Source organism: Sphaeramia orbicularis, chromosome 17 (genome assembly GCF_902148855.1).
Source record: "Sphaeramia orbicularis chromosome 17, fSphaOr1.1, whole genome shotgun sequence".
Taxonomy (NCBI): domain Eukaryota; kingdom Metazoa; phylum Chordata; class Actinopteri; order Kurtiformes; family Apogonidae; genus Sphaeramia; species Sphaeramia orbicularis.
The window spans coordinates 5613564-5628295 of NC_043973.1; the positions used below are offsets into that span (position 1 = coordinate 5613564).

The 14732-nt window shown below is 39.3% G+C and overlaps 1 protein-coding gene across 1 annotated transcript in view; it reads left to right on the plus strand.

Moving 5' to 3' along the window:
• The window catches only part of LOC115436836 (sickle tail protein homolog), a 104125-nt gene that overhangs the window by 49154 nt on the left and 40239 nt on the right, over positions 1-14732 (plus strand). Inside the window, exons 6-8 of the mRNA XM_030159793.1 lie at positions 7888-8170; positions 8277-8547; positions 10945-11238. Of these exons, the coding sequence (XP_030015653.1) occupies positions 7888-8170; positions 8277-8547; positions 10945-11238 (848 nt within the window). The remainder of the gene's footprint in view (positions 1-7887; positions 8171-8276; positions 8548-10944; positions 11239-14732) is intronic.

Consider the following 14732-nt stretch of genomic DNA (forward strand, 5'->3'; position numbering starts at 1 on the left):
ATATGTGAATAATTAGTCTTTTTACTGGACAAAGTTTGCAGTATATTTGTGTCAATAACAGACCTCTTTGGACACTCCATGGACATTCTGTGGCTTTGTGTCGGTGAGTGAATCCACCAACATATTCCATGAATATGAAGGTTACTGTCAGATTCACATTTTCTTCTTCATTCACACAGTGTAAATGAGGACAACCAGTGCACAGCATTTAAAACTGGCGGGATATTATGAACTGTAGCTCCAGGAGACACTGTTGGGTGTTTGTAGAGGAATGTTTTAGTTATATTAGAGAAAGTTAAGCAGCTGATGGAATGTGTTACTGTTCTTGATCCCCATCGAGCCTTTTAATACCTTTTCCGTGTTAACCATTTGTCATTACTTTAACATTACTAAAATTATTAATATAATGTATATTCATTATTATTAGATTAGCAATCTGAGCATGTTTGCAAGTTGTTCATTGTTTGTATATTAACCAAATGTTATATATTACATTTCACTACATGATTTTGCACAGGCACAGTAACAGACAGCCACAGAGCATCCCTGTTACTCTCAAGTGGTGTTAAATGACCACTGACCCAGGCAGACACTTGAGACATGTTGAAATGGAATTGACAGTTTAAATATAGCTGATTTTGCTAAGTGGCGCTGATTGCACTGGTTCTGGTTTTATGCTTTAAACAGAATAATTCCACAGGTAGACTATAAGTTCTTGTATGGTGTTTAAAAATTTTACTCCATGTAGCTCTTTAAAATTTGAACACCTGCCCCTCAGAGGGTCTCTGCCCCTCCCTGCTGATGACTCACGTTTGGAATAGAGTTGCCTTTCTCAAACTTAGGGATGGGACCCATAATCTGTTACAGACCTGTGTTGATTGTGTCAGCAATTGAAAGAAAATTCCTAGTATAACATTCGTAAAATAAATTGCACAATATAACATTGCCACGGTACCACTCCCACATCCTTCTTGCAAACCTCAACATCCTTCTCTCTGGCTGTCAAAGTAAAGCTTTGAAATGAACAAATTGGACAGATGTCTTCAGATTAAGCAGTCTCTGTATCAAAGTCCCAAGAATTTTTCATTGGTTGACATCAAAAATGTAGGTCAGTCCTGTATTTTTGTAAATTTCTATTTAATTGTCTGTTTTGTCTGCTTTCATAGATAGATGTAGTTGTGTGTCATTGGCATAAGAATAGACAATGGCACCTAACAATGTCACCTATGAGAGTGTTATGTTGAAACTACAAGGTTTGTATATCATTGGAAAGGAGCAGAAAATTTTTAAGCACTAATTAATTGGGTATAACATGACTTTGATGAAAATTTATACTGATAGAAATAGGACGAAAATTTCCAATCATGTACTTTTAAAATTTTCTATAAAAATTGTAGTGGTAAACATTACAAAGACATGTTTATCAGTGATGGGGTTTGGTACATGGCAGGAAAACCACATTAGACTGACGGATAAGATAGTTGACAGAAAAATGCCTCTACTACTTTCCACTCCTCTCTGTTTATTTCTCAGTGGCCTACAGACTAATTAACATGTGGAATTTCTGGCTGTCCATCTGCTCACTCCCCCATGTTACCTTCAACACACACAGCTCCCTGAGGAGGGTTGTGGACACATGCAGCTCTGTAGATCCTTGTGCCAAACATCAGTCTTGGTTGAATGATTAATACAACTTGTACCTTCCCATCTAAAGTTGACCTTATGAAAACCTCCTGACTCTGCTATTCAAATGGAAGTGAATGGTGCCTCACAGAGTAAAATACTTACCAAAACAAAGTGTGTGTAAATGAACTTAGAAATAAAGAAAATGAACAAAATGATCACTGATCATGTTTTCATCTCATTTTAGAGTTTTTGTCTTTTTGCATCCTTTACACAGAATAAAAGATACACTAAAATAAGGCAACTGATGGTAGTGACATGTCTGAAAAAAAGTTGTGACCACAGTACATGTAAACCTCTTGTATCTGAGGAGAGACCACATGCTGGAATTTTGTCCCATTTTTGTCTGATATAGGATTCAAGCATCATGCAGCTCTGGAAATGTGCATAATACAGAGGAACAGATAAAACTGTTAAAAATACAGGGCTATGTTATTAAGTTTCCAGTGTAAACTTGATACTATACTGCAAACTTAATACTTCCTAGTTATATAGTCTGTCATGGTGAGGTCTAGCCACATAAATATAACAAAATTGACAAAAACCCTCTGGTGTGGTGGTCTGGGAACAACTACTGCTTACATCCACTGTAGTCTATAACTCACAGGCCTGGAATTGCTTTCTGTATTCAGCCCTCTACTCTGGGGAACACTTGACATCAGCTTAGGGCTAGGTAATACAACAATCTCAACAATACCAAGATAAAAATAGGACCAATGGCCCTGTAGCTTACCGGCCAAATTAAAAGCTTTGGGAAATGTATCCAGATGCCATTTATTATCATCCAGTTATGTGTATTTATTATATTACAGAAATAGCCCATGTTTTGGTCATATTCCAATCAGATCTGTAAAAAATTCAAATTCCAACTTGATATCATTGATACTTACTGATTTATTGTATCAATCCACTTCCTATCTCTTATAATGGGGAAATTTTTCAAAGTCACACCAAATCCAGAATCAGATTCAGATCAAAATAATTTCAATACCTTGTGTGGACATCATCATAAAGAAGCTGTATACCAAGTTTGAAGTCAATCAGAACTGCAGTTTCAGAGAAGAAGACGATTGAAATTTTTTCCCCATAAGAGCCCATGATAATTTTGCATAAGTTCCCGGATCCAGAAGAAGATCCTGATCAGCATGTGGCCATTAAGTTTTGGTCATCTCCCCATCAGGGCTGGACTGTAGAAATGTTAACTTGATATCATTTATATTTACTGAGTTATTGCATTGATCCACTTCCTATCTCTTATAATGGGGAAATTTTTCAAAGTCGCACGAAATCCAGAATCAGATCCGGATCCAAATAATTTCACTAACTTTTGCTGACATGATCATAAAGAAGCTGTATACCAAGTTTGAAGTCAATCGGAATTGTAGTTTCGGAGAAGAAGACGATTGAAAGTTTTGTAACGGATGACAGACGACGACAGATGACAACGATGCCGGACACCGCACGACGACAGTAGCTTATGGCCTGTCGGACAGTTTGCTAAAAACTCGTCTCACTGTCTGTGTTTATTCATTCATTCATTTTCTGAACCCGCTTTATCCTCACTAGGGTCACGGGGGTCGCTTGGAACCTATCCCAGCTACATAGGGGCGAAGGCGGGGTACACCCTGGACAAGTCGCCAGTTCATCGCAGGGCTGACATATAGAGACAAACAGTCACTCTCACATTCACACCTATGGGCAATTTTAGATTAACCAATTAACCTATCAGTGCATGTCTTTGGATGGTGGGAGGAAGCTGGAGTACCCGGAGAGAACCCACGCAGACACGGGGAGAACATGCAAACTCCACACAGAAAGGTCCCACCCCCCGTCGACTGGTGTTGGAATCAAACCCAGGACCTTCTTGCTGTGAGGCACGAGTGCTAACCACTGCACCACCGTGTCGCCCTGTCTGTGTTTAGTCTTGGTCTTATTTACACACATACTGTCTCAGTTCCTGCTGCTGTCTATGTCAGAGGTTGACACATGGCCTTTGCATTCATTTATTTATCTTCTGAACCAGCTTTAACCTCACTAGGATAGCAGGGGTTACTGGAGCCTTTCCAATCTATGGGCGAAGGTGGGGTTCACCCTGGATGAGTCGCCAGTTCATCGCAGAGCCAACATGAACAACCAATCACTCTCACATTCACATCTATGGGCATGTCTCTGGATGGTGGGAGGAAGCCGGAGTACCAGGAGAGAACCTGTGCAAACACTGGGGAAAAATGCAATGAAAAAATTGTTTTTGCCCTTAAAAGTATTCTTCAGAATTTAATCAAATACAGCTGTCAGGGTCAGTGTATAATTTTTTTTTCCCCCTCAAAATAGTAACTGTGTCAGTGAACCATTGCATTGGGGTTCATTCATACAAAGGAAGTATCCTCGATTTTGAAATATATGCTATATGCTACAGTCAAGTGCACCATGTGAATTCAGAAATGTTTAAATGCAAAGGTTGATGTGTTTTCTTATTTTTCTTGTTTAAATATAGACCTACATTTCTGTTAACACAATGAGTGGATGAAAATGCTTTAAAAATGGCAATATTATAATACTTAAGGAATGAAACCTCTTTGTCCATCCCTTCATTAGTTCTCCACAGCCTTGTCCTGCTCCTCAGGAGTTTCCTCTGAGTTCACCTGGAATTACTCCTAAACACTAATCAAAGCTAGTCAAGAAGAAAAACTAGCCCTGACCTTATTGTCAACTATACCCCTGACAAGTTATGTATGGTATTGAAGTAGAGGACAAAAATATTATTTGAGAAGAAATATCTATGTTGGTATGAACAGGACATACTGACAAACGCTTTCACTTTTAATTTGTCTTCATCATGACTATATTTCATTAGTGGCAGAAAATCCCTGTTACACAAGCCCCTGCAAGTTACAATAGAATAACTCTCAAGTCATTAAGTTTTTCCAACGTTATCAAGTCATTATGAACAGACTTAAATCACTTGCTAGAGAACCAACTTTAATACTGCTGTAAATGCAATGTGTGTTTACACTGGAGAACAGTGCCGACACTTATTTAATGACACAATCTGTGCAAAGCCCTTGAAAAGAGGATGCCAAGTTCAGACACAGCCATGATCTGATCCCCTAGAAGCCAAAGCGATAAGTCATTTTTTAAATAAATGAAAGGTACATACAACTAAACAAAAGCTCACATTGGACTTTTATGGAGGCTACAGAGTGTGCGTGCTGAGAGGAGATGCTGCTTGAAACCTGAAGAGACTCTGAGCTGAGTCAGAGTTAGAGGCATATTTTGTTGTTAAGAGGAATCTGTGTCAACTCAATTTGTGCTGGAACAATAATTTGATTGACAGCATGCTCTCCTTGTGTAACTGGTCTGGACGTTACACTGCAGGCTTTATTTCATGTCAGACTGTCAGGCTTGCAACAGTTTATGTGTTACGACATGCCAGCTCTGTGTAAGTTCAGAGATCAACAGCTTTTTTAAATCAAGACATGAATTGGAATTGTGTCACCCTCTCAGATTTATAAGCAGCCCTGCACCTTTCCACACACACACAGGATTACTGAATGCGTTCATGCTGAGGTAAGTCACAAACGGCAGAAAATGTGTTGGAAATTAAAAAGAGGTTGTGCTTTTTGTCATTTGAAGAAAAACTTTAAATTTTTAAATGTTTATATAGTACCTGCAGAACTCACCCAGTTCTACACATAAAAGTATAACTGACTGCCTGACCACTCAGATCCTTCACGTTTGCATACAAGTTTAAACCTGTTTTTTGTGGGTGGAATGATAAAAGACATCCTAAGAAAGGCTGCAAATCACAGAAGATGCAGCTCATTCAGACGGACTGAGCAAAACATCCCAAATGAACCTCTTGAATAGCAAAGATCAGAACACCTGCTGATATGTATGAGGAAAACAGAAGTGGGGGCCATGTGCATTGACAGTTACTGTTCAGGGGACCAGTCTGGCAGTTAGAGTGTGTAACTGCACAACTGAGATTGGACCACACAAACAGCCAGGGTCATGTTGAGTACTGAATCAGTGTGATTTATGGGACATTGGGTTGTTCTGGGGTCTTTGTGGAGAGCATGTGGAATGTTACATATTTTAGTTCACCTTGTTCATGACAACACACATGATTGGAGTTCCTGCAGAGGAACTCCAGAGCCTGAACACATACTGGCTTTCTCTTTAAAAGCAGTTTTTCTTGTTTGTTTTAGTCATTGATTATCTGTATTTTTGTTCTTTCATGCATAGCTTACACAACAGTCTTTCTCACAGGGTTCTGTTGATGTTCTGTTATGTGGGGCGGCCATGGCTCAGGAGGTAGAGTGGGTCATCCAATAATGAAGGGTTGGCGGTTTGAATCCTGCTTTGTCCTAATCATGTGCTGTTGTGTCCTTGGGCAAGACACTTCACCCACCTTGTCTCCAGTGTCAATGTTTGGTGGTGGTCGGAGGGCCTGTTTGGCACGAATTGGCAGCCACACTTCCATCAGCTTGCCCATCCATAGCTCACCATTAGAATATGAGAATGAATGAATAATGGATCAATAATGTAAAGCACTTTGGGTGCCTTGAAAAGTGCTATCGAGTATTATTGTTACCCTGCCCCCCAAAGGGAGGCAAGGGGGTTTGGTTTGTTTGTTTTTTTGTTTCTTTGTTTGTTAACACTCTAGCAGCAAAACTGTTAGTTGAATTCATACCAAATTGGGTTTATAGACCCAGTGACCCAGAATACATTTGATTACATTTTGGGGAAAAGTAAGTCAAAGTTCAAATTTTTTAATGAATTTTTAGAATCTTTTTTTTTCCCATTTACTTATAATGGGTGAAATTTCACATGTCTGTGGCAGCAAACCTATTGGTTGAATTTATACCAAATTGGGTTTATAGATTGCCAGTTACCCAGAATAGATGTGGTTACATTTTGGGAAAAGTAAATCAAAGTTCACATATTTTTTACATTTTTAAAATCTTTTTTCTTCTCCTATTTACTTATAATGGGCAAAATTTCAAATGTCAATAAAAACATAAATTTTGTTTCAGTTTACTTCAAACTTGGCACATATATAGAGGCAATTGATATGCCGACATCAGCACACACATAGATATTATGACATCAGCTGGATCGATGCCAAAATAAGCTACAGTACATGTGAGGGGCGGGGTTTGTTGTGGCTGACACCACTTGTTTTTGGTTTGGTTTGTTTCTTTGTTTTTGGTTGTTTTTTCCATTTTTGGTTTTTAAAATCTTTTTTCCCCCCATTTACTTATAATGGCCAAAATTTGTCCATGCTTTCTATGTCTATGCTAACATCAGCCCAAGCATAGACATGATGACATCAGCTGGATCGATGCCAAAATAAGCTACAATACATGCGAGAGGTGGGGTTTGTTGTGCCTGATACCACTTGTTAATCATGAAACACCATAGTGTAGAAAAATAACTGTTAATCAAAATGGAGACAAAAGAACAAACAGCAAATGTGTAAAACATGAAATAAAATATGCACTTAAAAATAATAATAAATGAATAAAATAAGCAGATGATCTGAAATGTTTGGCAGAAGGTGAAGTCTTTTTCAAAGAACTACTTAATCGATTATTAAAGTTGCAGTGCTTATTAGTTTTGTTTGTTTTCTTTTTTTCACTTTCCACAGATGCTAATTACCTCCTAGCACACTGTAATTCAAGTTGTCTGAGAGGATACAAGACTTGTACACCTATTCCTTCCTGCATTTCTGGCTGGTGAAAAATCTAATTTGTAATGCCACTTCTGGGTAATCACAACAGGCAGGTTTGGGACCTGTAACTCATGTTCACAGATCAGATTCCATCAGATGTGACTTGACATGGAAGTTTTATTTATCTATTGATTTTGATTTGCTGTTTGGTCATTTTAGCTTCTTTATAGCTTCAATTGATTCATTACTTTATTGAATAATGGCTGTAGCTCTACTCAGAGTGTGAATAGACATGGATATGGATATAAACTGCTGTAAGTTTAATTTCCAGATTTTTACTATTTTGTTTATTTATACTAAAAAAGTTGTTTGTTTGTTGGGTTTTTGCTTTATTTTGAAAAATTCATGAAGAAATCAGGCACACACTGGCTCTGATACACTACGACATGTTGTATTCTTAACTTTCATGTGCTTTTATAGAAACACTGAATGATCACATACGACATGCAATCATGTCTTTTTTTGTACAGATCTCAAAAGAGGGGTTATATGGAAGCTGCAGTCCCCTCCACACACTGTCGTCATCCAGCCGCAGCCCCTTGCACAGCCTGCAGGGCTCCATGTCCCCACCCATGGTCCGCTCCATGCCGTCTTCTCCCTCCAGAATGGCTTATGGTGGAGGGGGTGCACATGGAGGAGCTGGGGTTGTAGATCCAGGAAGTGCCACATTACCACGGGAGTGCCTGTCAGGCCGATCCAGCACCCTGTCAAGCAGTAGTAGTTCAATACTGGAGAGGAGAGATGTGAAGCCCGGTAAGATCCATGCCAGGGAGATATATATATATATATATATATATATATATATATATATATATATATATATACTGTATTCATTCACTTGTGATGTGACTGTTTTCAGATGAGGATGTTGGCAGCAGCAAGAGCATGGCTCTAGTGGTGCATGGTGAAGGACCACATTACGCGGACTCATACTGCTCATCGATTTGGGATGAAGTTGCTCATCTGAGCATAGCGTCCTCTCAGTGCAGTGCTCCTCCCTCTCTCACTGCAGACCTGGTGGATGGAGGGGTACCGGGGATCCCAGGGGGTTTGCAACAGTACCGGGCCTCAGTTAAACCACTAATGGGCTATGGGGAACGCATAGAGCACCAGACCTGCTCCCCCCATAGGTACTGATCGTAAACCAAGTATTTCAAATTTAAGATTATTGATTACATTTAAAGCAGTAAGTAAAGTAGTTTTTAATAAATAGATTTTTACAAATAAGTGACATAATGCAAAGTAATTAAGTTAGTAATGTGGTCTCGACTTCCTCACAGCTGTGTTCAAGGCCAAAGCTGTGTGGAACTCAAGATATGGAGAAACTGTGTCTCATCTGAGACATCACAGCCAGTCTTCAATGCTGCAAAGCTAATTATCAATAGGGCGGCCATGGCTCAGGAGGTAGAGTGGGTCGTCCAATAACCAAAGTGTTTGAATCCCGCTCTGTCCTAGTCATCTTCCGTTGTGTCCTTGGGCAAGACACTTCACCCACCTTGCCTCCAGTGTCATTCACACTGGTGTATGAATACCTATGAATGTTTGGTGGTTGGAGGGGCCGTTTGGCGCAAATTGGCAGCCATGCTTCCGTCAGCCTTCACCAGGGCAGCTGTGGCTACAAACGTAGTTTACCACCAGAGAGTGAATGTGTATGTAAAAGGGCTTTAGGTGTCTTGAAAAGCACTATAGAAATCTAATCCATTATTATTATTAATAATAAGCAGTAAATAGAAGGTTATTAGGTCATGAGCAAGTGTTTATGAAGAGCCAACATGTTACTGATATGTACACTGAACAAAAATATAAACGCACCACTTTTGTTTTTGCTCCCATTTTTCATGAGCTGCACCCAAAGCTCTAAGACTTTTTTTATGTACACAAAAGGCCTATTTCTCTCAAATATTGTTCACAAATCTGTCAAAATCTGTGTTAGATAGCACTTCTCTTTTGCTGAGAAGTGCTCACACCTCACAGGTGTGGCATATCAAGATGCTGGTTAGACTCTAAAATGTGCAGTTTTCCTGTATTTGGGGAGTCTGGGGTTGTCAGAAAACCAGTCAGTATCTGGTGTGACTACCAGTTGCCTCACGCAGTGTAACACATCTCCTTCACATAGAGTTGATCAGGTTGTTGATTGTGGCCTGTGGAATGTTGGTCCACTCCTCTTCAATGGGTGTGCAAAGTTGCTGCAGGGACCAGAACACACTGTCATAAACACCAATCCAGAGCATCCCAAACATGCTCAATGGGTGGCATGTCTGGTGAGTATGCTGGCCATGCAAGAACTGGGATGTTTTCAGCTTCCAGGAATTGTGTACAGATCCTTGTAACATGGGGCCGTGCATTATCATGGTCCAACATGAGGTGATGGTCATGGATGAATGGCACAACAATGGGCCCCTGGATCTCGTCATGGTATCTCTGTGCATTCAAAATGCCATCAATAAAACGCACCTGTGTTTGTTGTCCATAATGTACACCTGCCCATTCCATAACCTCATCACCACCATGGGCCACTTGATTCACAACGTTGACATCAGCAAACCACTCACCCACACAATGCCATACACGCTGTCTGCTATCTGCCCTGCACAGTGAAAACCGGGATTCATCCGTGAAGAGAACTTCTCTCCAAAGTGCCAGACACTATCGAATGTGAGCATTTTCCCTCTCAAGTCGGTTTTGATGACACACTGCAGTTAGTCTGAGACCTCAATGAGGACAACGAACATGCAGATGAGCTTCCCTGAGATGGTGTCTGACAGTTTGTGCAGAAATTATTTGATTATGCAAACCAATTGTTGCAGCAGCTGTCCAGTTGGCTGGTCCCTGATGATCTTGGAAGTGAAGATTCTGGATGTGGATGTCCTGGGCTGGTGTGGTTACACGTGGTCTGCGGTTGTGAGGCTGGTTGGATGTACTGCCAAATTCTCTGAAACACCTTTGGAGACCGCATATGGTAGAGAAATGAGCATTCAGTTCATGGGCAACAGCTCTGGTGGACATTCTTGCAGTCAGCCTATCAATTGCATGTTCCCTTAAAACTTGCGACATCTGTGGCATTGTGCTGTGTGATAAAACTGCACATTTTAGAGTGTCTTTTTACTGTGGCCAGCCTAAGGCACAACTGTACAATAATCATGCTGTCTAATTAGCATCCTGATATGTCATACCTGTGAGGTGAATGGATTATCTCAGCAAAAGAGAAGTGCTCACTAACACAGATTTAGACAGATTTGTGAACAATACTTGAGAGAAATAGGCCTTTTGTGTACATAGAAAAAGTCTTAGATCTTTGAGTGCAGCTCATGAAAAATGGGAGCAAAAACAAAAGGGGTGTGTTTATATTTTTGCTCAGTGTACTAATATGCAACAAGTTAATGCATGCAGCTTTATAAAGCACTTGCACACGTATGCTACTGCTTTTTTTTTTTTTTTCTTCAAGTGAGGACCATTAATTTGCATAAATGCACTTGGATCTGTGTAGTAAATTTATCCATTGTGCCATCTGTTTTTGCACCATTCAGACAAAAAAGCAGGAACTATGGGGATAGCCAATATCCTCTGCAAGGTAGCAAAACCGCCGCCATCAGAATGGCTGATGCGCAGATCATCAGAGGGGTGGGCCCAGTGTCTCCCGAGAGGATGTCACAGATCCGACGGCCCCTTTGGCAGGAGAGTAACGGGGCCGCAAATGAGATCAGAAACAGAAGCAGAGGAAGTGGATCGTCATCTTCTGTGTCATCTGTTTTTATGGACAATCCGCTGGCACAACCTGAAACACCGTTTCAAGGTCCTGTGACTACTGCTGACACACAAAGGTGAGGGACAAAATGAAGTTCTCATTAACAAAAAAATTACTGCTTTACTGTTGAGCCCACCTACCTGCACTATCAGAAGTCAGTAGGCTACAAAATATTAACATTTGAAAGTTACACATCTAAGTTACATTGATTAAAGCAATACAGAACTCTAGAATATTGCATGATATTAACCTGTGTTATTATGATAACCAATATCACCTATGATTCTAATCTTGCATGTGAAAAAATAGTGCATTAGAAACAAGTGTCATCCTCTAGGTTTGCAAAAATTCCGTGCCATTCCTTAAGTGTAAACTTTAGGCTGATTACAAAAGTGAGTTGGTCCCCACTTTACAACAGTTTCTATAGCCCCCATTCACTACCACTTTTGTGGGGGAATTTCTTACAGACTTCAACTATTTTAAATTGTTTTTATATGATTATTATTAAGACATTTAAGTTAAATATAATTATGGGTAGGGCCACTGTGATTGATATGTGAGTGTGGTTCATGTTTTTGTATACAATAATTGATAGAAAATGGAGCCACTGAGGCTGACTTTCTGATTATCAAATAAACCTTTTTTTTTTTTCCTTACAAAGAACTCAACTCTAGTAGTGGCTGAAAAGTTACACTAATAAAACCATACAAAGATTCTGTTACAAAGCATACTTAATTATATTACTGGGCCTGTTAGCACTGATTTGGCACTTCATTAATATTAACATCTATGGTATGTCAGTTAACAAGCTAATTAGGTGAACTAGTGCTTATTATCATGTTTATTCAACAATATTGTGTTTACTTTTTGATGTTTGTGGTGGTAGGAATACTGGTGCAGTTAGCACTGTTGCAGTGGTTTGATCCCAGCGCTGGCCAACTTGGTCCTTTCTGTGCGGAATTTGCATGCTCTCCATGTATCTGCAAGAGAGGCTATTTTTACAACCGTCCAAAGTTATGCACCTAGATAGGTGAACTGGTCACTCTAAATATGGTTGGTTATTAGTTTGTTTGTTTTTTTTTTTAACTTCAACTCTCACCCCCTAAATGTGTTAGGATATCAAATAAAACACACTTTGCAAAATTTTGAATTATTTCTACAATATCTAGAGGTTCCTCAAGGCCTTTGAATATTTCCAGAATCACTCATTTTTGCAGAAATTGTACCATTTAAGAACACACAACAAAACTGTATAATAAAAACTGGTTGAGAGAAAAAGTGTTTACTATAAACCAGGAAGTTTCAACCAACCCCTAGGTACAAAGCATTATGTAGTCTAATAGCACACCAACTACAAAAATAAAATGTAGTATTATTTTTAATAACACAGGCACTGTGGTAGTGTGGTAAACAACATAATACATCAAAGAAAGAAAGAAAGAAAGAAAGAAAGAAACAAACAAACAAACAAACAAACAAACACACTTGTCATGCTTGTATGACAGAATGCTGAACTCAGAACTATAGTATAGTGTCATATTGTACAGTTTTAGTGATCTGTAACTAACTATTGTCACTCGTATATTATAAGTATGTGACATCATAAAAAGAAACAAACAAGAAACACTTGTCATGCTTGTATGACTAAATGTTGAACTCAAAGCCATAGTAGCATCATGATAAAATAGAGTTTTGGTGATTAGTAACTATTGTCACTCATAGTTATTAGTTAGTGTGCTCTTTATCGCATCAGGGAATCTGCTCCAATGGTCCAGGACAACTTGCAGTAAGTATTGTTTCTGTTCCTCGTCACTGGTCAACAAGAAGTTGTACTCCTTGATGAGAGCGACACTCCTCTCAAAAGTTGGTTGGTGCCAAGTCCAGATACAAGGACTGGTAAATGATCTACAAGTATCTTTCCTGTGAGATCCTGCAACAGTTTTCCATCCCAATTAACAGTTAGTGGTGTTTTAGGGTCAAACTCGTCCTTCAAATGCTTGGATATGTCCTGTTGGAACTATGATGGGCCCTGCGGATCAATGACCTGTTGAAGGTGAAATCCTGAACGTCATTTCCAAGGCTTCTGGCAGTCGCAGGAAGAATAAAGGTTGCCTTTCGGATCGATAAATGTTCATCAAAAATAAATGTTGCCTTTCGATCAGAAAGCTTTGTTCTGTCCATTGTAGCAGCCAGTTCAGGGTTAACAATGCTCTTTTGAGCTCTTTTTGGAGTTTTGCCAGTATTTTAATTTTACCCCTGACCGTACCCCATGAAAATTCTTATAATTTTTTTTACCCATCCCCGCCTGTTTTTGCGGGTTACCTGTTGGGTACCCGACCCAGTGCAGGACTCTGGTCAGTACCATTCACTGTGGAATTAGAAAACAGAAACTTGTATGATTTTGCCTGGTTGCCTGGTTTTTCACACAAGTAGCTATACTTCTACTTAAGTACAGAATGAGTATGAGTACTTTTGCCACCTCTGTTCACAGCATATTTTATAGAATAACACTCATCATCACCAGTATCATCATACTTAGTACTATCTTCAGAAGCAGTCAACACTACTGTTTCATTCATCAAGGTCTCCTCTAGTTGTGCTTGTTGTAGCCTGTTGTATTCTTCATCTTGTCTTTAGTTTCTTTTATTGCAAGGGTCTTATCAACTGCACCCATCCTTTTTCTCTCTGGGCCAGAAGAAAATCTCTATCATTTGGATTCTTGAGAAGAATGAGTGCATCTTGATGTGCAATATCAAACAGGGCTCCCAACTGGTCTACGAAGGCCTCTGTATTGGACTGCTGAGTCTCAGAAGTTCTCTTGGCATTTTTTTTCAGCTTCTGCCAGTTGTTGACAAGTGTTTCCAGTTGTTTTATGGCATGATTTTGGGGACGAACAGGAATCCTAGCCTTGTTCTGAATTACAAGACTTCTTTGATCACCACTGTTGCACTTTCATGAATACATTTTTTCAATGTTTCATTGGTGATATAACAACACACATAAAACCTGCTTCTTGGAGGGTAACTTTGTTCCTGTCTCTTCTGATCCGAAAAACCATATAGCGGACTTGCTACATGTTGCTTCAATCATTGTCTCAGTGTATATTGTCTACTGTGTTTAATTCAGATTGACGTGGTCTTGCTTTGAAAGACATATCACAACTAAAACAGGAGTTGCTATGAAAATTGCTCACAACAGCGTATTATTGCGACATACCGGAATCAGCAGATGAGATTAGCATTTAGCAAATCAGCATTGTAAATTTGCATGGACAGTATGGAATTCCCATTCTAAGATTCATTAGGTGACGTAGGTAAAACATTGACTCCATGGTCAAATAAGCCCATTGCTAACATAAGCGTATAATATTAAACAACTATACCTGCTAGCATTATCTATCACATCATATGCAAAAAATCCCAAATATGCATAGTACGTGTTTAAACTTCAGAGGTCCTGAGCGACCTCTAAATATTGATAAAATTTTGCCCACATTTTTTTTATTCATTCAAACACATTGGTAGGGTGAGAGCATGCACTTTTAAAAGTTGAAAAATAAGGAGCACCCTA